The sequence below is a fragment of the Lytechinus pictus genome, chromosome 5, assembly GCF_037042905.1.
Source record: "Lytechinus pictus isolate F3 Inbred chromosome 5, Lp3.0, whole genome shotgun sequence".
In the NCBI taxonomy this organism is placed as follows: domain Eukaryota; kingdom Metazoa; phylum Echinodermata; class Echinoidea; order Temnopleuroida; family Toxopneustidae; genus Lytechinus; species Lytechinus pictus.
In genome coordinates this window covers 16,143,559-16,165,245 of record NC_087249.1, presented here as the reverse complement: position 1 = coordinate 16,165,245, position 21,687 = coordinate 16,143,559, and the positions used below count along the sequence as shown (strand labels likewise).

The window sequence follows — 21,687 nt, the reverse complement described above, 5'->3', positions numbered from 1 at the left end:
ACAGAAAAATTATAAATAGAAGTGTCGATAATGCACATCATTTAGGGACCCACCGATTATTTATTGTATTCGGATTGAGTGAGTAATTTCACCAAGTATCCAGTATCTTTGCATCAACATAGGATAAAAAAGGATCTGACATGAATGCATCATGACGTGACATTGAATCGCAATTTTGATTCATAGCGACCAGTTATAATCATTACGTGATACCACGCACAATGCTGGATGGTACAGAATGTGCATGTACACTATCCGATGTGGCAGAACTGAATATACCAAAACAAGTTGAAGTATGATACAGTACTCTATATTCTCCCGACCCGGCTGGTACAGTGAATTTTTTTCGATGCCAGTAGTTTCCCTGGTCGCCTTCAACTCTCGTCACCGGTGTCGACGGCAGCAAGTCCGAGGATTCAGGTTTGATGTAGACATTGAGGGTTTCAACATCCCTTCCCCACATGTGATACCAGAACTCGACACACGACGATATCGATGGTGATGAAGTGGCAACCGGAGACATGATACGTGCGACGTCTTCTGAATTTATTGTTCGTGAGCTTGAAATATACAGATAAAACCCTGCGGTTGCAAATTTAACATAACATTAGTTCCCTCTATAAAGCAACTCAACCACTGTGTGAACCATCGTAATAATCACCACGGCTATAGTTTATCGTTATCACCGGTATCATTATTATTATCGATTATAATTATTTCATATCCTCCTCTTCATTATCATCATCACCATCACGGTCATTACAGTCTTGGCCTTTGTCACATTCGTCGACATCATCACTATCATCACACAAGCCTTCCAACAAAACCGCACTTTCTTCCTCACGTCCCCTTACATTCCCTAAATAGCATTACTGATACCAAGGCAATGTTACGATGATGACGATCATTAGAATTACCACACCCCAAAATATCAAATAATCTTCATAATCGTACACCGCAATTTCTGTCCTAACCCATCTTCAAGTCGTCAAAACCCCAGACTCACCAAATTCATTTCCTTTCGTGTGATCGTAATCTGGACCAGTAAAGACGCCGCCTGCTGCTCTGTTGTGCCATTTCCAGTCAATGGTATCCGTGTCATCTTGGACGTAAGCACACAGCTCAGCTTCTTCAAAAGTGCATGATACACTACTCTCGTTTTTATCGACAAGTTTGTCTGTTAATAAAAGAAGATCTTTGAATTACACATTTGTGTCTAACCAAGGCTATCGTATTTTCAAATAGTCGTAAGTGCCGCAACGATAATTGAACCATATGATTCCATATACTTAGACCTGTCGACTTCATATGCCACAACTTTTAAGAAAATGTTTTATTTGTTAAGCAAATCATTCGAGGTAACTGGAAATAATCTCGCAATCACATGACCAAGACAGAAAATTGCCTTTTTGCACAAAACACGAAAAGTTCTACATTTAATGCTTGCCAGTGACTAATTATGCTATTAAATTAGCAGCCTATAAACCAGGTATTCGCCGCTTTACATTGTCACACCCTTTCTCGTCTAATATAGAATACAATACGGTAGTGTTAGTCCTCTTTATGATTAATATTTTTGGAATGTTGAGGTTTTAAATTTCACTGATGAAATTCTTTCCTGAAGGAAAACACGCCATGGCTGGGAATCGAACCCACCAGGTTGAAAATAGAGAGTCATAACCACTAGACCACGACGCCCCCACACATATAAGCTTTGGGCTGAAGCATACGGCATGTAATCACAACAATCCGATACTCTTAAATGTATACTTACGGTGGCCGGGGCAGCCATAACTCGTGATTAAAATATCATCTAATGCCACATCCCCATTGTATGATGAGCCGCGGGCGACTTCAAATATGATCTGTTTAGGAAAAACATACATGACGTAAGAGAGATATATATAAAAAATAATTTATTTTGGTCGGTATCGTCGACCAAAATAAACCCCGTATTCATTTCCTATGGTTACTTATACCGTTCTGTACTTATGAAATTAGCAGAAATGTCTGGATATCATCGCCATTTTTATCTTTCCGATATATCCAGTCTCATGTTCTGACTGTTCTGATTTCCTTTTCAAAAAGAAAATTACACGTTCACAGGCCAGTGCTTTAAAAATCTGATGAAATCTTTTTAAGGCGAGTTTACTTTTTCATGTGAGTTTGGGATTTTAAGTAATAATTCAATTTGGATAGGCCTAACATTTACTTTATCAACCTTCGTCAGTGCTTTATTCTGGGTTTGATGCTTTAAACATGTCTACATGTTTGTTATGTAATCAACAATTATTTTATCAATCGCGTGAAATTGCAAAGCAATGGCCAGAAAACAGACTCCTTTATGCCATTAACAACTTTTCTTAAATGTTGCTGACTATTGACAGCCTAAATTCGGCAGTAAACGTATTGACTTAAACCAGCAACAATATTTTGAATGTGTTTTCTGATGACGCGCATGTCAACGAGCATTGTAAGGTGCCCCAGAGCATAAGAATACAATATGATTATGTAAATTATTTACATTGAAATCACTTGGAGTGTTTATCTCTGCTTCAGCCCCTCTCCAAACGTCCCCTCTGTTTCCAGCCAGGGACCAGATTCTTGAGCCCAAAGCTGACGAGTCCATCGTATTGGAGGTGTTGTTACGGAGATAGACGTTTAGCTCCCCGATATCGTCACCAGTCATGTGATACCAAAATACCACGCAAAAGGTCTCCTTGTCGTCTCCCTGAATGCCTCGAAATGTTGGTGATATGAGCCGCGCGATCTTGTTCCTATTAGACCATGACGCTTTAGTGTAAATTAGGTAACCTTCGAATGTAACAAGGAGAGAGAGAGACAGACAGAATGGGGGGGGGGGGGGGGGTAAGGGAAGATAAAGATAACGAAATAGATTGATTTGATTAATGATTCTGAGTCTTTTGGGCCGTGGTTGCAATGAGAACGATACAGAATGACGAACGACAGAACAAGTTGAAATAATAGTAATGATAAATATATCAACAATGCCACTGATAATGATGATCAAATCGATGATAATGATACGAAAAATATAGAAAATATGATAATTAACAACCTACTACCAGTACTACTACTCATACTTTTAGTACTCCCAGGGCCCTAGGAACGTTTTTATTTTTATTTTACAGAGGGTGCTGAAGTATATTTTACAGGCCAACCAAAAAAAGTTTCTCTGCCCAATTAGGGTAATTTTGGTCCCGAGATATTCGACTAGCAAACAAAAAAGGGTGTCAACATAAGATATTGTGCTGCCTATGGATAATAACACACACAGCACCCCCGCTTCCTTGGGGACAACTAGAGCTACTAATACTATTATTATTTTTGCCACTGCTGTTCCTGTTACTACTTCTACTACTACTACTTCTACTCGTACTATGCTGGTACTACTGCCGATACCGCTACTACTACCGATACCGCACCTACTACCAATACTAATGTAACTTCTAGTTCTACTACAATTACTAATACACTGTTGGTCATAAAGGTGGAATATTTTTTTCACCAAATTTTCACAGCGTAATTATTACATGAGTTGAATATGGCATTTATGGTGCATGATAACCACTTTACTTTATTATTCTGCCTTTTACACACGTTTGACAGTGATATTTTACAAGTTTATGTCCTAAGCGATGGATGTCATGAGCAAAGAACAACAATGACGACAATTTACAGTAAATTAAAGGATTATGAGATATTTATTTTCAATCTCAGTTTTCCAGATGACTTCTTTTTTGTGATTTCATGGACAAATTTGCATCAAACTTGAGTCATTGTTCTTACTCAGTCACTAGTATCGGGTATGTCCACCCCTGGCACGAACCAGCGCATGCAGACGTCGTGGCATGCTGTCCACTAGCTTGTTGATGACGTCAACAGGCATGGCGTCCCATTCTTCCCTCAGAGCATCTGCCAACTCCTGCAGATTTTGAGGAATGACCTCTCTGTCGTTGATGGCTCGGCCTAGGGCATCCCATGCATGCTCTATGTGGTTCATTTCCGGCGAACAAGCTGGCCATGGCAACTATACGACGCACTCTGCCTCCTGGAATTCCCTTACTGCAGCAGCCCTGTGCGGTCTAGCGTTGTCATCCTGCAGTCGGAAATTGTGCCCATACACTCGTCCTGCATATGGAAGACAGTGGAACTCCAAGATATCCCTGTAGGCGGCGGCGTTGACGTTTCCGTCCGGAACCACCAGTGGCGTTTTCCCTCCATAATGGATGCCGGCCCATATCATCACTGAGCCGCCTCCGCCTTGAGTCGTCTCGTGGATACATTCATCGCGAAGGTTTTCCCCGGCTAATCGACGAACTCGTTGTCTCCCATCCTTTTGGTCAAGGATGAACCGGCTTTCGTCCGTGAAGACCACCTGTTGCCAATGTCCTGGATGAAGCCTTCTGTGCTCCCTAGCCCAAAGAAGACGAGCTACTCTGTGGCGAACAGACAGGCGTGGACATTTGGTCAACCGTCGTGCTCGGTAACCATGTTGGAGCAATCTGCGATTAACGGTTGACCGGGAAACGTTGATCCCATGATATCTCCTCCACAAGCGACGAAGACGGCTCTTGGCAATTTCCGGTTTCTGCGGCTGAAATTCAACAGTTGGCGATCATCTCTTCTTGTGGTCAATCTGGGACGTCCTGGAGATTTCCGTGGCGACACATTCCCCGCCTCACGTTGACGTTTCAGGATCTTAGAGACTAAACTCTGTGATATCCCTAGGACTTCTGCGATATCAGTCTGCTTGTAGCCCTCCTGTCGCAGTGCTACCACTCTCTCACGTGTTGCTGTTGCCGGGCATAGTCCAGGGAACGTCTCTACCGATTTTTAATTCAAACGGTACAAGGAACTCGAAAAAATGCAACCTTCTTATACACAGTGCTAAATCAGGGAAAGGGACTGAATATCATATGCATAGGCTTTTATAGTCTACAATAAAATAATTTATTACGTAATCCAAATTTCTCATGTTATAATGTCACCTGTGTAATGGGGAAACATTATGTAATCACTCAATTACCATTTTGTCTACGCGTAGCCTTTCAAATACCAACAAAACTGTCGATTTTTATGCAAAAATATTTTATTCCACCTTTATGACCAACAGTGTACTATTACTACTATTGCCACTGCTGTTCCAGTTACTACCACTACTACTACTACATCACCACCCATAAAATAACAACAACAAAAAATCAAGGGGCGACAAATATCGGAATGGCCAGGCAATTGGAACGCGTTATTCAGTACTTTCCCCAGTCATAACACCAACACACAAAAAGTATCTCTTTGGAGCATAATCATTCCATTTTGGACATGGGCACAAGGTACCATGTTTGTACTGTTCAATTACTGTTTGCAGAAGTGCAAAGTCTCGTTTTAGGGTACGTTAATGCTTTAGTGAAACGATTGTGATTTTACCACTAATATTCGTAAAGAGGCCCTTGTTTAAAATAAATATTTGTCATCTACAAGAGGGGAAAGGGAGAAATAAAAGGGGTAAATAAAATTACTCTTCAGATTGTTAGCCATGCCAATGGTAAGATCAATATTACTTGTTTGTATTATTGAAAATGACGCAGCAATTTTGATCGGTCATGAGTCTATTTCGCTGGTTGATTCCTACATATGTTTTTAAAAGACCTGGTAAATGAATGGATACGAGAATAATAAGCTTTATACATGTTATAAACCCCCAACCAAACAAAACAGAAAAAAAAATAAAAAAAGAGAAGAAAACAAAGAATCGAAATGCGAAGATACGCTTGCCCTGAAAAGAGTTGCCGTGACATATCAATTCCTTTATTGTTATAATGGAATAATAGAGATCCATCACACCAAAATACAATATCTAAGTTTAAGTTTTTAATCATTTGTCTATTCCTACTTATCGCAATAAAAGTATTCCACATTATTCTACTACATATTCCCTTTACCTTTTACATTAAGATAAATCAAAGTAGTTGCATTAAACACTGCACAGCAAAAACTGTGGTGTTAATCGGTGTACATAGAGGACCACACCAGTTATTTTACACCGGTGTGAGGCATAAGGTTTGACTCAATTATTACCCGCTATGGTTCCAGTTGTGTGATCGACGGAAGGTTCTTGACCCAGTCTTCCGCTTACACGTGATACGTCAAAGCCATCTGATTTATCCTGAACGAATCCACACGTCCCGTCGTCCAGGTCATCCACTTTCTCGAATGTGCAGTTCAGAAAATCTGTCGCATTTCAATGATTTCAATGATCATGATAATACTCTCCTATTTCCTCATCACAGCAAAGTTAAAGTCAAATGACGAAAAACTCAATTATTCGCAGAAGCAATATACATGATCATGCTGATGAAGAGATTGATGGTTTTATTTTACGGATACCATACTTCGAATACACTCGGTCTATAAGGCATGCATTTATCTATTTTTCCACATTGTACAAGAAAAACAATCGACAACAGTAACAATTAATTTTCTCCTTTTACCGTTTATACTGGAGAAGCTAATAAATGTCTGTAATTGTTTTGTAACATATAAAATATATAATTTGTTGATAATGCTATATGGAAATTCTAAATTCAAAGGACATTATCATCAAAACAGTTGCCATTGTTACCCCCCAGAATGTATTCAGCGAACAAATAGTTAGAGGCAAAGGCAAATATTGAGTTGACTTAAAAAAAATCCAAGTCTTACTTGTCTACTGTGCGCCTCCCAAATCACCTAGTTACTGCTTCAAAAGAATGAAATATAATTTGACCGGCAGCTCCTTCTCAAGTTTATGCCACACGCTACATGTATTATATTATTCTCCCAAGAAGATTGAGTGAATTAGGATTTTTTTGTCACAGATATCTAAACAGTGTCTGCACGATATATGCCCTACATTTTTTACGTTCCAACAGTTTGTACCTTTTGGGCAGAGTCCGTCTTTCACTTTGATGTCGTCTATTGCGATGTCAGAATACTCTCCATCCCCTGTCTCTGCTTCGAAGATCAACTGCATTAAATTGTGAAAATATTAACATGTATATTTCTTCTTCATAGAAAGAAGAACTAGTAATTCAATTGAATTCAATAAGTTTTTATTGTATTTTATTCTTAGAAAATATCTGCCCGAAAATATACCTCAATTGAAATTATTGTTAGTGTAGGATTACACAAATATATGCATCCAGTTTGCGTTATGTTAAGTGATGAAAAACAAGAGGGAAAACTTTATGTTGTGTTGTAATTTATTGTTATGACGATGAGGTTTAGGAGAATTGCAGGAAAATAGCAATCCTGTTTGTTGTAGAAATTATAGGCATATGTAGAACCGGGTACTATTTACATTAAGACTTTAGAAAGAAATATTAAAAGATATAGGCTCATATTCTGAAGTCTGGTTTGACTTAGACATTGGTCTTACTGTTTCTGAAATCATGGAAAGCCAAACTTGTGAAATGTGTAATGGCATTATATGTTTATATTGATGACCTTTTTGTTTCCCCATGATTCATTTGTGAATAAAGCCATTTCTTTGACATTTATGCTTGATTTGAGTGTTAAATGAGTTGGCAGAGAAGAGTTTGAATTGAACAAGAGTTCTAGAAAAGGGCCATGACCATAGAAACTCCCCTGGTGTTACCTGAGTTGTATTGGTGTCAGATGGAATGCTTACAAAACCTCTAAACCATCCACTTCCACGATTGCCCGAGAGGGACCATACCAGATCATCCGAATTTGAAGGAGGACTTTCTGTGACATACACTCTGTTTTAAAAATGGCAAGAGAAGTGCGAGCAAGTTAGAGAGGGGGGAGATGGGGGGGGGGTGGGGGCGAAGAGAGAGAGAGAGAGAGAGAGAGAGAGAGGGGGGGGGGAGAGAGAGAACGGAGGTGGAAGTGAAGTTCTATCATAAAACATGAGTTTCATATGACATTATGGCAAAATCTTCACTTTGGAGATGTATGATAAAAGCGTGGCTTCTGTTGTTGCTCCAAGGCATGCTCATAGCGGTCGTACGCGAACTCGTTGATTCCCCCCTTTCCCGTACCACAGATAATCCTTTTGAAGTTTTGTTAATTTGCCGCAGGGTTTTTGTTTTCTTAAATTCTAAAAAAAGCGAAATAATTTATTGCCCATACTGAAATTCGAAGTGCAGCGATTTATCAATTGCTTCACGCTAATGGGTTACTCGATAATTTGCAAATTACTATAAAAATGTTGAAAAGTCGTGTTCATGAATAGCCGTTTTATATATATACACAGTAAAAAAAAAATACATGTATGTATACACAAACCCACACGCACACACACATACACCCTTTCAATGGTGTCTGATCATTCTGATGTGTCCCAGCAAATGTCTGACGGACCGACACTCTGATTACAAACCTGAGCGATCCCATTGTATCACCGTACATTGAGTAATATAACTCAACACATTGTTGTTGAACAGTGTCGTCCATTGAGCTTGTTAAGCGAGCTACGTTGCCTTTTGCCCGACCAGAGGACTCTGTATACATGTAATATCCTGCATTGCAGTAACGAGAGAGAAAAAAAATAAAGGGAGAGAGAGAGAGAGAGAGAAGGGAGATGGATGATGAAGGTAGAACAGCAATGACGAAACCAAAAATAATATCAGTGATGATGATAACGCCAAAACCAATAATAAAATATGATTTATCAACACAATAAACCAGTACAATGGGTTTATACATCTGATCATACTTTCAAGGCGAGTATCCAGAAGTGATTAGCAAAAGGTGCAAGGTACATGTATATATCCTGACAATTATCAAAGTTATTTGGTCTTCAAACCACAAATGTATCAAATATCGAAGACATGCCGTCCCTATGCCAATACCAGATAGCTACTAATGTTAGAAGCTCCATGCCAATATGTAATTCAAATTTTTTTCTATGAAAGTGAAATTTTCATAAGCTCTTCTGAATTCATTTCAATTAAAAAACAACAGATACGGCAATCATAAAGTTTACATTGCCAATGTAAACTATTTTGACTTCGGCAGTTTCTTTTGCAACATGCAAAGCATTTTAATTCAATTTGATTCGAAAAGGGATTATCATAAAAATAAAGACTTACCTTGTGTAGTTCCATGGGTGTGGTCCACATCAGGACCAGTATCACTGGTCTCGGTACTACCTTGGAAACGGGTCCAATCGAAGTCATCTCCCTGGTCTTGACTGTAGCTGCACATATCTTGCTCGAAGTTGCAGCTAAATCCACCATGAACATATTCTGTCCGATATTATTAACATGGTAATATTTTTTATATAATACATTCGAAGTGCGCTTTCAAAATCAGTTGTTGTTTTATCATCACTGAATTCGGAGTAGATACTAAAAAGCAATCAAAGTTCTTCTCTGCGCTAAGACCAAAAGCACTGAGACGTTACATCAAAAACTCAAATCAAATTAAAATGCACTTACATTTGACAATATACGATTAGGAATATTCATGACCAACTTTCACTTCCTTAAGTTTGGTATCAAAATGATATTTTACGCCAGTTAATTTAAGTTGTAGTGTAAAATAAGTGCATGCATGTTGCAACATCACATTTCCCGTCCGTTCTCTATCTCATGAAGCGAATCATGCAACAAAATAGATATGTGAATGATTTTATACACAGTATGTCAAATTTGGAAGAGTAATTTTGAATAGTAATTTTTAAATAGTACATTTTGGTAGTATACCAAACATTAATACAATCAAGACAAACTATCAGCACTAACCGGATGAACTGAGAAACCCAAATGTATGTATGTACTTTTAAATAAAAGGGAATCTCTTTAATTACTGCTATTTGAATCATACATACCTAGTACTGCAGCAAAGACTATTATCCTCATAGAAAACATTGTACACATTCGAAGGTCCCCAAAATAATTATCTTCGAGTTATTCAGAATGATATGATTTCCCGTTTATCATCATTTCTTCTTTGTGGGACCTAGTCAAAGAATTGTAATTGGGGTTCTCTTAATACGTATAACCTGGCAGTCAATGGTTTCTGTTCGAGCTCTCAAAGACAGTCAGCTCGAATGGATGATTTATTGCTTCAGTGTAAATAATATTTTTGGTTTGTATGAATAGCTTTACCTTTGGTCATTCGTACAGGCCTGAAGGCCCGCTATGAAAAGAAAAGTAGTTAAACTTAATAGGGGCCCGGGTGGGAGATTGGGGCTTGAAAGATTTCGAATAGGCAAACTATCTCAATCTACCTCAACTGCCGATAGTTTTGGGCGGATAAGCCCTCACGGGCTTGAATAAAACACACAAATAAAGTTAAAATAAAAGGCCCACAATAACCCCTCCATTTTACCATTCCCACTCAGCATTTTTTTTTTTGGGGGGGGGGTGGGGCAGGAGTAAAAGCGGACACGATATTTTTGCCTGCTGCACAAATTCGGGCGCGAAACGCGAGCTACATTTTCTAATATAGGCCTCACCGAATTAATAAGGGACCTCTCAAGGATTGTTGTAGTGACTCGTGAAGATGATATCTCACCAAATAAAAAATGCAGGAACTGAAAATGTTTGATATCCTGAGATTTTAAATTTAATGATAATAATAATAACGGTATATTTACCGAGGGTATCCGTTTCAGTTCCGAAAACTGTTCTCCCAGCGGGCCCTACTATTATTATAACCCGGCTAAGCTTGGCTACCGATTCAGGTGCACACAGCTTTTTGAGGATTTATTTCCTGCCGGTACCCATTTACCTCACTCTGGTTGAGTGTAGCACAGTGTGGATAAAATTCTTGCTGAAGGAAAACACGCCACGGCGAGGATTCGAACCCACGACCCTCTGTTTAAAAGGTGAGAGTCAGAACCACTAGACCACGACGCACCCATCACTGGACGTTCTAAGCACTTTTTGTAACAATGAACAAGATGTGCATCTAATTAAACAATTGAGGCGAGTGCGTAGCGCGAGCTAAAAAAAATGATATTCAGCCTTTCTTGTAATTATGAACATCTCGCTAAAACAAATACTGAAAACTCAAATCATGAGAAGTATGATGTCTGCATATTGATTTGAGCACCGGATTATATATATATATATATATATATATATATATGTATACATATATATTTATCTCAATCCGCAGCCACTGCAATTGAGAAGAGCGAGCAAAATTTTTAATTGTATATAATGACTTGAAATATTGATGTTAGTGACTAGTATTGTTGGGAGCTATGTGACTGGATGGGAAATTTGTCATAAATTGAAGAGTGAAAATGCTGTTTTGGAGCACTGTACTGCTTGTTGAGAATGTTATGACTGCATTTACTATAGGCCTACATTTCTTTTCAGTTTCCAAAAAAAAAAAAATTCTGAGGGGGGGGGGGGGGCGGCTGCAAATACCCCCGTGTCCCCACCCCATTGATGCTCCCACTGGGTGTATCAACTATATATATTCGAGCATTGAATAATAATGCATATGTTATATTAGAAAAAGTGCACCTTCCAAGATAAGGGGCATAGAGCAGCACAAAACCTTGTTGCACCACAAATGGTCGCCCAGCGACAATTTGTGCAAATATTGACACCACGAATTGCCACCCCTGCACAAATTGTCGCCTCATTTAGGCGATAATTTTTGGAGGAGGGGACACCACAAGTTGTCACCCCATTTCACTTAACGAACAAATTAGGTAATGTAGAGTTGCAAATGCAATTAGACGATTTGGCTATTAGACGAATTGGTCATAAGACCAAATGAGAATTAGACCAAGTATATTAGACCAATTGCAAATTAGACCAAATTATTAGTAGACCAAATCGGTTAAACCCATGTGTTATGACAAAAACGGAGAATTAGTCCAACTTTTGTTAGACCATGTGGATAAAAACCGAATTTTCCACGGGCTCTGCTGCTGTTCTCTATATTAGCCTCCCAAAGGTAAATAGCCAGTTGGTCTAAACCCGATTTGAGTAATGGCCGTTCAGCCTCATCCTATACATGGTCTAATTCCATTACGTCTACAACCAGTTTACCTTTTGGTCTAATTGTCATTTTGTCTATTTAACATTCCGTCTAATTTCCATTTGGTCTAATTTCTATTTGGTCTAATATCTAATTGGTCTAACACCACTTGGTCAGTTCCTTTAATAGACTGGAAATATTTATTTGGGATTTAGACGAAATGGCGATTAGACCATTTGGCTATTCGACGATTCGGAAATTATACCGACCAATTATATTCGACCAAGTCCTATACTTAGACCAAACTGTTACTAGAACAAATGGGTTGAGCTCGTATGGTATAAGACGATCAGAGAGTTTGTCCAACTGCTACTGCTAGACCAAGTGGATATAACCCCCCAAAAAATAATACCAATAATAATATACACATAAATACACACACATACCAACACAACACTCACCTCTAACACAACGCACACAACCTTACCACAAACAACGACACACACCAGGACGCACATACACTACACACCAGACTGGTGCATGTAAAGATTATTTGTGTAATGGGCGACAATTTGTGGTTCTAGGTTTCTTTTTGCCGACACAAATTGGCAGAATATGCTTAAAAAATTGAGACACGTGCAGCACAAACTGTCGCGAGGCGACAATTTGTGCAGGGGCGACAATTTGTGGTGCAACAAACCTGCCTTGTTATTGATTATGAGCGATGGAATTTGATCATCCAAAATGTTCGTCATCAAATTAGCATCTTTGCTAGAAAACCAGTCCCTATAACGGACCACGATTTATCATTCGTGTTCTTCAGAATAATCAATCGATTTAAAAATGGTTTTCTTGCGCGCGTAAATAAAAACCATTCAAGTAGAAAGTTGACCAAATGTTTCTAATCACAAATATGTTACTATACAAGACCAAGGCACTGGAGGGTGTATGAAGCCAAAGCTCAAGTGTCCATTGTTACCTCCTATGTTTGAAGTTTATCATTTGATGCCATTTGTCTTATGATGTAGCGAAATGTAGAAGGCAATTAAATATTATAATGAGTTCGAATCATACACAACTGTCCCTGAATATCTACCCACAATGCAACACATTGACTCCTTATCTTAAATCAAACATGGCTCTGGTCGGTCCGTTTATATACTAAATTAAAGGTCAAGTCCACACTAGAATGTAGATTTGAATAAATAGAGAAAAAATAAACTAGCATAACGCTCATTAAGATCCGATGTAAGTAAGAAAGTTGTAACATTTTAAAGTTTCACTTATTTTTCACAAAACAGTGATATACACAAATCAGTGACATGCAAATGAGACAGCAGATGATGTCGTTCACTCACTATTTCTTTAGTTTTTTATTGTTTGAATTATTTCATATTTTACATGAGATTAAGCAAAACTTTAAGATGTCATAACTTTCTTATTTTACATCCAATCTTGATGAAATTTTCAGTATTATACTTGTTGGATTGTTCTCTTTTTATTCAAATCAACTTTTTATTGGGGTGGACTTGTAATGAGAAAATCATCATATTAATTGTCACAATATTAATACCACAAATATAATAAATGCAAGGAACAAAAACATGAGTTTAATTTTATTGATTTCCATAATATTTCATTTATTTCAAATACGTATTGCAATCACATGAAGTACGAATATAAATCAATCACATTTCAATGTCATGCTTCTTCTGAACACAAATATATATAACGGCATATTCATTGTTCCATGCTTTCATTATCGTTAGATATTTACGGTCTTTAATTTTCAAAATGATTTGATTGTTGTGAAAGGGAATGATGATAAGTAACATTTTGTCAATGCCAACACTATTTCTACACACTAAACAAGATTACACCCGTACAAATGAATTCCTAATATCATGAACATGATGAATACAAAATGATAATAAACTTTATGCACGGTGAACGGAAACAAGTATATACGATCTGTCATTTCTTTTTTTCTTATATACAACTTTATAATAGCTGAGTAAATGAGGGACAAAATTATTGATAGACTATTAACTTTATTTATAATAGACCCACACCCAAACCCACTCCTACATGCAAGCATGTGAGATCAGACGCACTCACAGACAGCAAACACACCCTAACACACACACCAACATTACCCCTACCGTACCCTCACTCTTTCTTTTGACCCACGTGGTTTGTAGAATTTTGGGCTTCTTTTCATGAAATTCGTACGTTTCTAAGCTTAATTATGATCAAATTTGCGTTGAAGATAGTAATCATGATAAGATGAACTTATTTGTATTTGACATGAGTATATATTTAGTTTGATCATCGGATGTAACGAAGGTGGAGGGACGGGACTTGAATTTAATAATCATGCCAATAAACTGTAATCATGATTACTAGTCATTATGTTTTTTTTTTATGTTTACAAAATGGAAGGAGATTTTTTAAGAAATCGTATTTTCAAACATTTCGATATCAAGTTATGGTAAACTTATTTTGCCTAAAAAAATATATCATGGGTTACTAAGCATCTGACCCTAAATTAGCCCCACCAATTACGACCTGTGGATCCATATTGCCTCCACCACCGTTACCCGGGGTTACCCCAGAGAATGGCATCGCATCCATCTTCTCGTTCTTATATCCGATAGTTAAAGAACCCAAACCCATCGAGCTTCGGTATTTGAAATACAGTACAACACCTACAACGGCTGCCGCGACAATGATGAGAGCGATGATGATTCCGACGATCATGCCGACATTAGGACCGTTGTCTTTTATTGGTTGACGACTTGCGACGCTCTTGGTTGTCATGGTCGGTACTGAAGATGCCGAGGAGGCCGACTTTGATGACGGGCGAGCACTTGTCCTTATAGGTTCTTTTGTCGGAAGTGGTGCATCTGAGGTTATGAACAATAAAATTACGTTAGTTCATACCTTGCAATACGTGGAAAATGACGATAATAATAATAATAATAATAATAATAACGATAATAATAATAATAATGATAATATATAATACTAGTAATAATAATTATAGTAATAATTCACCTAAAATGTAACTAGCTCATAAATATTGCTTCCTACAAACATGACAAACTAAAATGCACTGTCTTAAAATACGGCCCATTTTTATATAACTGATGAAATAAGGATTTATATCTTTCACATAATATTTGTCGTATCCCTTTATAAACGTCCAATATTGTCGATCAAGAAGTGTTTTTTGCTTTCATTTATTACTGAGTACGTATTACAACATATTTGTATCCATTTGAAAAGAGACAGAGTGCAATTTTATTTTCATTGTTCCTATTCTATTGAAATGCATCCTTCTCTGAATTAATTCAAAATTGTTAATTCATTTTTCATTAGCTTGAAAGCTACACCAATGATAACAATGTACAGCCGTTAACCCTGAACACATTGTGTAGCCAAGCTTTATTCTTAATACTTTAAATACCATATATATATATAAAAAATCATTACTGATGTATTTTGCGATAAACCTTTGATGTTATACACGAATCCAAAACGAATTGCAATTTGGGTGTGAAATTCAGAATTGCATGACTAAAACCACTATCATTTAGAGAGTAATTCCTTACAGACCTCATTTTTATGGTTTAATATGACGTCCTCGAAGAAATAAATGGAAAAAAAAAATATTTTACACAAGAAATATGAAAAATGTATTGAAATTAGATTGTTCGGCAATATGTTCGATGCGATCGTGTTGTCAGCATCAGGGATCTTCTAGGTAGAGATGGGTTTGTTCAGGAGAGAATTAGAGGGGGGGGGGGGGGTCGTCGATCAGCCTTTTTAATCATCAAAGTAGTCTTTTCAGGAATGAAATTTTACGATTTACATATTTCCTGGAATTTTTGTTTTCGTTTTTTAAATTTCTAAATAACACTGTTTGGTGATATTAGATTTTATTCTATGAATACAAAATAACAGTCTTCGAATAAATTCTTTTAATCTTAAAATATGTAATTATCTTACCTTTCTCGCATGCATCCAGATGCTTTGAAAATACGACATTGTCGATTGCTATCACTCCTCGTGTAGTGGAACCATATACCGCCGTAAAGATGAACTAAAAAAGCAAACAAATATTTGAATGGTCAAAGATATTTGCTTTGATTGTTTGACGTTTATATATTTTTCGATGGAATCATTTATCATACACAGATGGGTTTGTGTGCTTATGTTAATACCACGGATACCAAACACTCCTTTTCCCCATCAATTATTCCATATTTATATAAATATAAATCATTGCAATATCATGTAATTATATATATAAATACATGTAAAATGCAAATAAAGAGGTAACAGATTTAAGTAGTTTTCAATAAAGTTCCCTTATCTACATTGAATAGAGTCATCATAAGAATCCAGTAAACACGGCATACATACTCATCTGGTTTAGGTAATGCAAATATAAGTTTATTGAAAGTAATTGCAGTAAACACTGATTTCACAAGAAAGTCTCTAAAGCCAAGATTAAATGTCACTGTATCATCATGGATCTAGATCTTGTACAGTTACATAGCATGAACTTTGTGAAATCCTGAAATCTAATCTGAAAAAGAATCACACTGTGTTATTATTTTTTAAAAATTACCAAACACATTTTTTGTTTACTCGAATCGATTGCTAGTTTTGCTAATTACTTAGCAATTGCACAATGTCTTCCATAATCTTATTTTTTTCTTCTGCAAACAGACACTTGCGTGGCCATTTATTGGATTCTGTACGAAATCATTTAAAACCATTACCACAACTGGCACTACGTTTTAAATTGTTGATTCCTTCTGCATGATTTTTTGCGTTGTCCGACTTACTTGAAACGAGGAACTTGTGAGGTCGCCTGGAATCGTCCAGTTGCCGGCTATCCAAGAGCCACTGATGTCTCCCGATAAGCTACCAATATCTATTCTCCTCTTTGTACTTGTATCTTGTGCTTGAATCAGTAGCTGTTGGGCGCTGTCAGCAGTCAGGACAGTATCGACTGTTAAGCAATGGGTCCGTCCGTTGAGATCATAGATTGCGGAAGAGAGTACGGCAGTCTGACCAGCACTTGCACTCGAAGCCTTGGCGTACAAGTAAGACGTAGTAACTGGTACCAAGAAGAATAACAGAAGTCGATTAGGTTTAAATGTTGAGTTGATATGTATCTACCTCTCTCTCTCTTTTCTTTTTTAGGAACAACCTACTGCATCGCAGGATCACATTGTGGTATATACTGTAATACGTATGTTCTAATTTTTGGCCTCATTTGGTGAGTTTTTACCAAATACAAAGTAGATCCTGTTCATTTCAGTCTTCTAGAATGTATTCAGGTTGTTTTTGTCGCATTGTTGATGAAATGCTCCCTCAATATCAATGTGCTGTCAATATGTCAATATGCTGGTAATGAATGCTACCTATCTTCATAAGTTAAATTGAACCTTAGTATCTTAGTATGAGATTACATCAACGAGATGACATCTTAGGGGTACAAACCTGATTTCAACAGTTTGTTAAATCTCTTTAAAGCAATTTAAAGCAACACTGATACCGGATATTTCTAACGTATGCACCGAGCAGAATGACAAATGCATCGCGCACAGTCTTAGGTCATAAGGGTCGTGTAGTCTAGTGGTTAGATTATTGGACTCATGATCGCAAGGTTGTTATTTCGAAATTCAGCTCTGTCATCGTCTGAAAAAAACCCGAGGTTAGTTTTCTGTTGTTTATAAGGCCAGCCACTATGCCTGATCACCTTAGACGTAAACTGTTCCCTATATAATTGGTCATATGCCAGCGTGGCGTTATACGGACGAAAAGCTGTCCTGTCGAGTTCCTGAGGGAGTTGCCTTAACAGAAATAGAAACAGATGTTTCATCCTACTCACTCGTGTTAAGAGGCGGTTCTTCGATGGCTAGTAGATCATACCACTGCCATCGATATTGGGCGGCATTATCCGTACTGTAGTCACACCCGATCAGGCCTTGCTCAAAGTTACACGTGCTTTCAGATGGATACCCATCGCACGGTTGTCTCAAGAACATGATGTCATCAATGGCTATGTCACCTTCAAAACCGGAGGAGATTTTCTTAGTAGAAAATTCAAGCTGGAGGGAGACGCATCGATGTAAATGATGATCATAGCGATGATGATGGAAATGATAATAAAGATTTAATAACAGTAGCAATGTTTATATCTATAATGTCTTGTCCCCCTCTTAACCCCATAAAACTTTTATATATTATTGATTTTTTTTTACAGAATCTCATCCGACGTGCACAACAGGTCTTTCATTTTTCCATTCAAAAAGCACCCTAAGAAAAATCTCAGTCGATTTGCTACCTTTGCTATCTTGATTTTCTTTAACAATTTGGTTATGGGTACGTTCGCGAATCTACATTCCGGACTTCTCGCATTTCCTAGGACGAAACTCTCTTACACCGTACCAATTCTTTTGAAAAAAAAAAATGCAATTCAAATCACAATGGAGAGCTGAGAGGCTTTTGTCGAAAGTTGATGGACTGGGACAGCATCGGAATCTCTGGACTCTGGACGACGACATATATGCTATTGTTCTTCCACGGCAACTCTTCGTACGTTCTGCTGTCCCAGTCCACCAACTTTCCATTGTGATTTTAATTGCATTTTCAAAGGAATCGATGCGTTGTAGAGAGTTTCTCCGTAGTAAAGCGAAACTTTCCTATTACTTAATTATACATAATAGATATAATTGAACCCATTATCAATTTTTCAGGATTGTGCCTTTATTACTCATCTGAACAAAGGTAAACCAGGGGGGCGTTTCATGAAAGGATTTGTCGGACGTTTTATCCGACAAGTCCCATTTTATCCGACAGTTACCATAGGAACAGTGTCACTCAGCCAATCAAAATCATGGAAAGATGTCAGATCTGACAACTTGTCGGATGAAAATATTGATGAAACGCTCCCCCGATCACTGTTCGGCAATAGCAAGGATGCATGGTATGGTTGAATGGATCAATGTAAAAAAATGACACAGATACCATGCAACAAATACCAGAAATTGAACTGTCAGACAGAGAGGTAAGAGCAGTTTAAATTCATGTAAAGTCTCGCATGAAGAATCAAAAGAAAGAGGATAAATACAACATTTCGTTTTACCCTAAAATCAAAGATTCCAGTGAAGCTAGCTGGTATATCAACATTAGCGGGAAGCCATCTGTCCCCCTGCTCGCCTGAGATAGAAAACGGAGTGATGTCACTGTAGAAGTCTTCAATATCAACATCTACTGAGAGAGATCCTACGTCTTTACCGTGTGCGTAGTAGTAGAAGCGGGCACAGAGATCCTGGTTTCTGCTATTAATGATAGGAGACACCAGCGTGGTACGATACGTTGGCCGATGGGGAATGGAAGACTCGACGTAAACATAATGTCCTGTATGACAAAAAATAAATTGTAAGTCGTCGTATATATATGTTATGTCCCCTGGAAAGAACAAAGGCGGGTCTCATCTACTGTTACACTTGAGCATTTCAAAAGTATGAATCACATCTTTACATAGTCCAATATAAGAACACACAGTGCACATCTACACTGTAGAGGAAACGTGTCCATAGTGATATTCAAACTGCTCGACATGTTAGATTTAACTATTTTAAAAATGTGAATCATATCTTGGCAAGATCCACTGTATAAATGCAGTGCGAGCATAATGGCATTGGGTTCTTTTGTCGAGCAGGGATAACTTTGATGAAATGTCATTTTTTTAATCGTCATATTAATCCCTTATTTTGGAAAAGATTCTACTTTCTTGGAAAAAAAAGTTTTATCATAATATCTAATACACATTGTTAATTGCCAAGTTTTTAATAGCGCTATTTTGCGCCAGTGAGGTTATTACATTATAAATTCTCAGTAGGGAGTTGATAATAAAAATCATATACACACTAAGAAATAGGGGTGCAAGAAAGGTGCAACTTTGCTGGAAAAGATGCAGAGCGACTAATCGAGCATAGTTGCACCTCTCACTCGCCACTGCGCCTGTCCAGGCCCGCGGCTGGCGGCAGGGCGCAAGTTTGAACCCCCTGTATACAGTGCGTATCAAAAAAAAAGTTACACTTTGAAAAAGCCCTGGGAATGAAAAAATATACAACATGTGGGTAATTTTGTCACATATATTCTTGGGTTTGGGTCTCATCTATCCAATGAAAGTACACATTTTGACAGAATGTTACACTTGAATGAGCACTGTCCATTTTTGTAAAGCTCGCAGAAATCTGTTTGCGCAGACATGGCAGAAATGCTCGTTTTCACGCTGGGTCAAGGGGAAAAGGCGAAATCAAACTTACCCTGCGAAACATTTCTCATACATTTTCCTTGCACTTTGAGTCAATTGAAGTAAAACGGATACATGCAAGCATTTTGTAACAATTTTGCCACCAAAATTACAATTTTAACACTTAGTAAGCACAGCCTTTACCCTTTTTGTGCCAGCTGGATCTGAGGACATAACTAAATTTAAACAAAAGCTTATATCAGACATCTCTAACATTTTTTCACCAAGTTTTTATCATTTAAAGTAGGTTTACATTTCATTTTTCATTTAATACTTGTTTCTCCACACTTTTCCCAAGCTTGACAATGATTAACAAAATGAAATTCAAGCCTAAGCAATTTCATGGATTAGGCTAAAGTTTTAAGCAATTGTTGTGTGGACAGTATTTAGCCCATTTTTAAGAGTGTATACGTGTAATGACAGTAAAATTGTACTTTGAATTGCAAAATTGAGTATAAATAAGGTCCCAGAGACCTTAAAGGGTCTTGGAACAAAGAATACGTAGAAATCGTACGTGTCGAGGGGGTTAGTGAATTAAAAAAATATGCGCATTTCGCATGTTTTATGAACATATTACAGTTGTCATTATTTTTTTGGGAAAATTAATTCTAAGAATTTTTTTTTTAAAGTTTTATTTAAGAAATCGGATTGTCTGGCAAAAATGGGTAATTTCGGTAACTGTTTTATCAAGCTTTTTAGAAATCCTTAAATATGGGGAACCAGCCATTGCACTTTGGTTTGTATTCTAAGGCTTTATTCTACCCCATTTCACATGATCCACCATTTCCTATCTTAGCCAAGAGATCAATGTGGAATGAAAGGTAGAGTTAGAAGTCACGAACTCGGATTATGTGAGGCGCAGAAGAATTCCGTAACCAACTTGGCCAAACCATTGCAAACAGACATTGCGGTCGGCCAGGCAAGGTGGCATCCTGATCGGAAAACGTGTCCAGTTACATCCGTTGCAGTCTTAGGTTTAACTTTGTACCTTCAAAACTGCAGACCAGGGGTCCATTTCATAAAGAGTTACAACTGTTGTAACTTTGCCATTATGGCAACTACCATGGTAACTTTGATTTTGATTGGCTACTGAGCCCTGTTGCCATGGTAGTTGCCAAAATGGCAAAGTTACAACACTGTAACTCTTTATGAAACGGGGCCCAGATGTCACAATGGGAGCACTTTTAGGGTTTACCTTTGTACCTTTTTTTGATGCAAATAAGCACCTTTGGGGTGACATTCTGCACCTTATGGGTGCTAATTTGCACCTTTCCAAAAAGGTACAAGGTTGCACCTTAAATGTGTCCCCAGTGTGACATCTGGTCTGCATCTCTAAAGGTGCAAAGTTGAACCTATTTTTCTTAGTGTGTAGG

At 37.7% G+C, this 21,687-nt stretch overlaps 2 protein-coding genes across 2 annotated transcripts in view; both read right to left on the bottom strand.

Annotated features, from left to right (window-relative positions):
- LOC129261732 (MAM and LDL-receptor class A domain-containing protein 1-like) overlaps nt 1-4,024 on the bottom strand; it is a 33,741-nt gene extending 29,717 nt beyond the window's left edge. Inside the window, exons 1-4 of the mRNA XM_064099348.1 lie at nt 3,851-4,024; nt 1,775-1,865; nt 1,007-1,177; nt 308-540 (exon numbers count right to left, since the gene is read on the bottom strand). Of these exons, the coding sequence (XP_063955418.1) occupies nt 308-540; nt 1,007-1,177; nt 1,775-1,865; nt 3,851-4,024 (669 nt within the window). The remainder of the gene's footprint in view (nt 1-307; nt 541-1,006; nt 1,178-1,774; nt 1,866-3,850) is intronic.
- Nucleotides 4,025-13,324: 9,300 nt separating this feature from the next.
- Nucleotides 13,325-21,687, bottom strand: part of LOC129262360 (MAM and LDL-receptor class A domain-containing protein 1-like) — a 30,988-nt gene continuing 22,625 nt past the window's right edge. The window contains exons 16-20 of the mRNA XM_054900470.2: nt 19,139-19,413; nt 17,882-18,101; nt 16,830-17,104; nt 15,985-16,078; nt 13,325-14,879 (exon numbers count right to left, since the gene is read on the bottom strand). Coding sequence (XP_054756445.2) covers nt 14,503-14,879; nt 15,985-16,078; nt 16,830-17,104; nt 17,882-18,101; nt 19,139-19,413 — 1,241 coding nt within the window. The 3' untranslated portion in view covers nt 13,325-14,502. The remainder of the gene's footprint in view (nt 14,880-15,984; nt 16,079-16,829; nt 17,105-17,881; nt 18,102-19,138; nt 19,414-21,687) is intronic.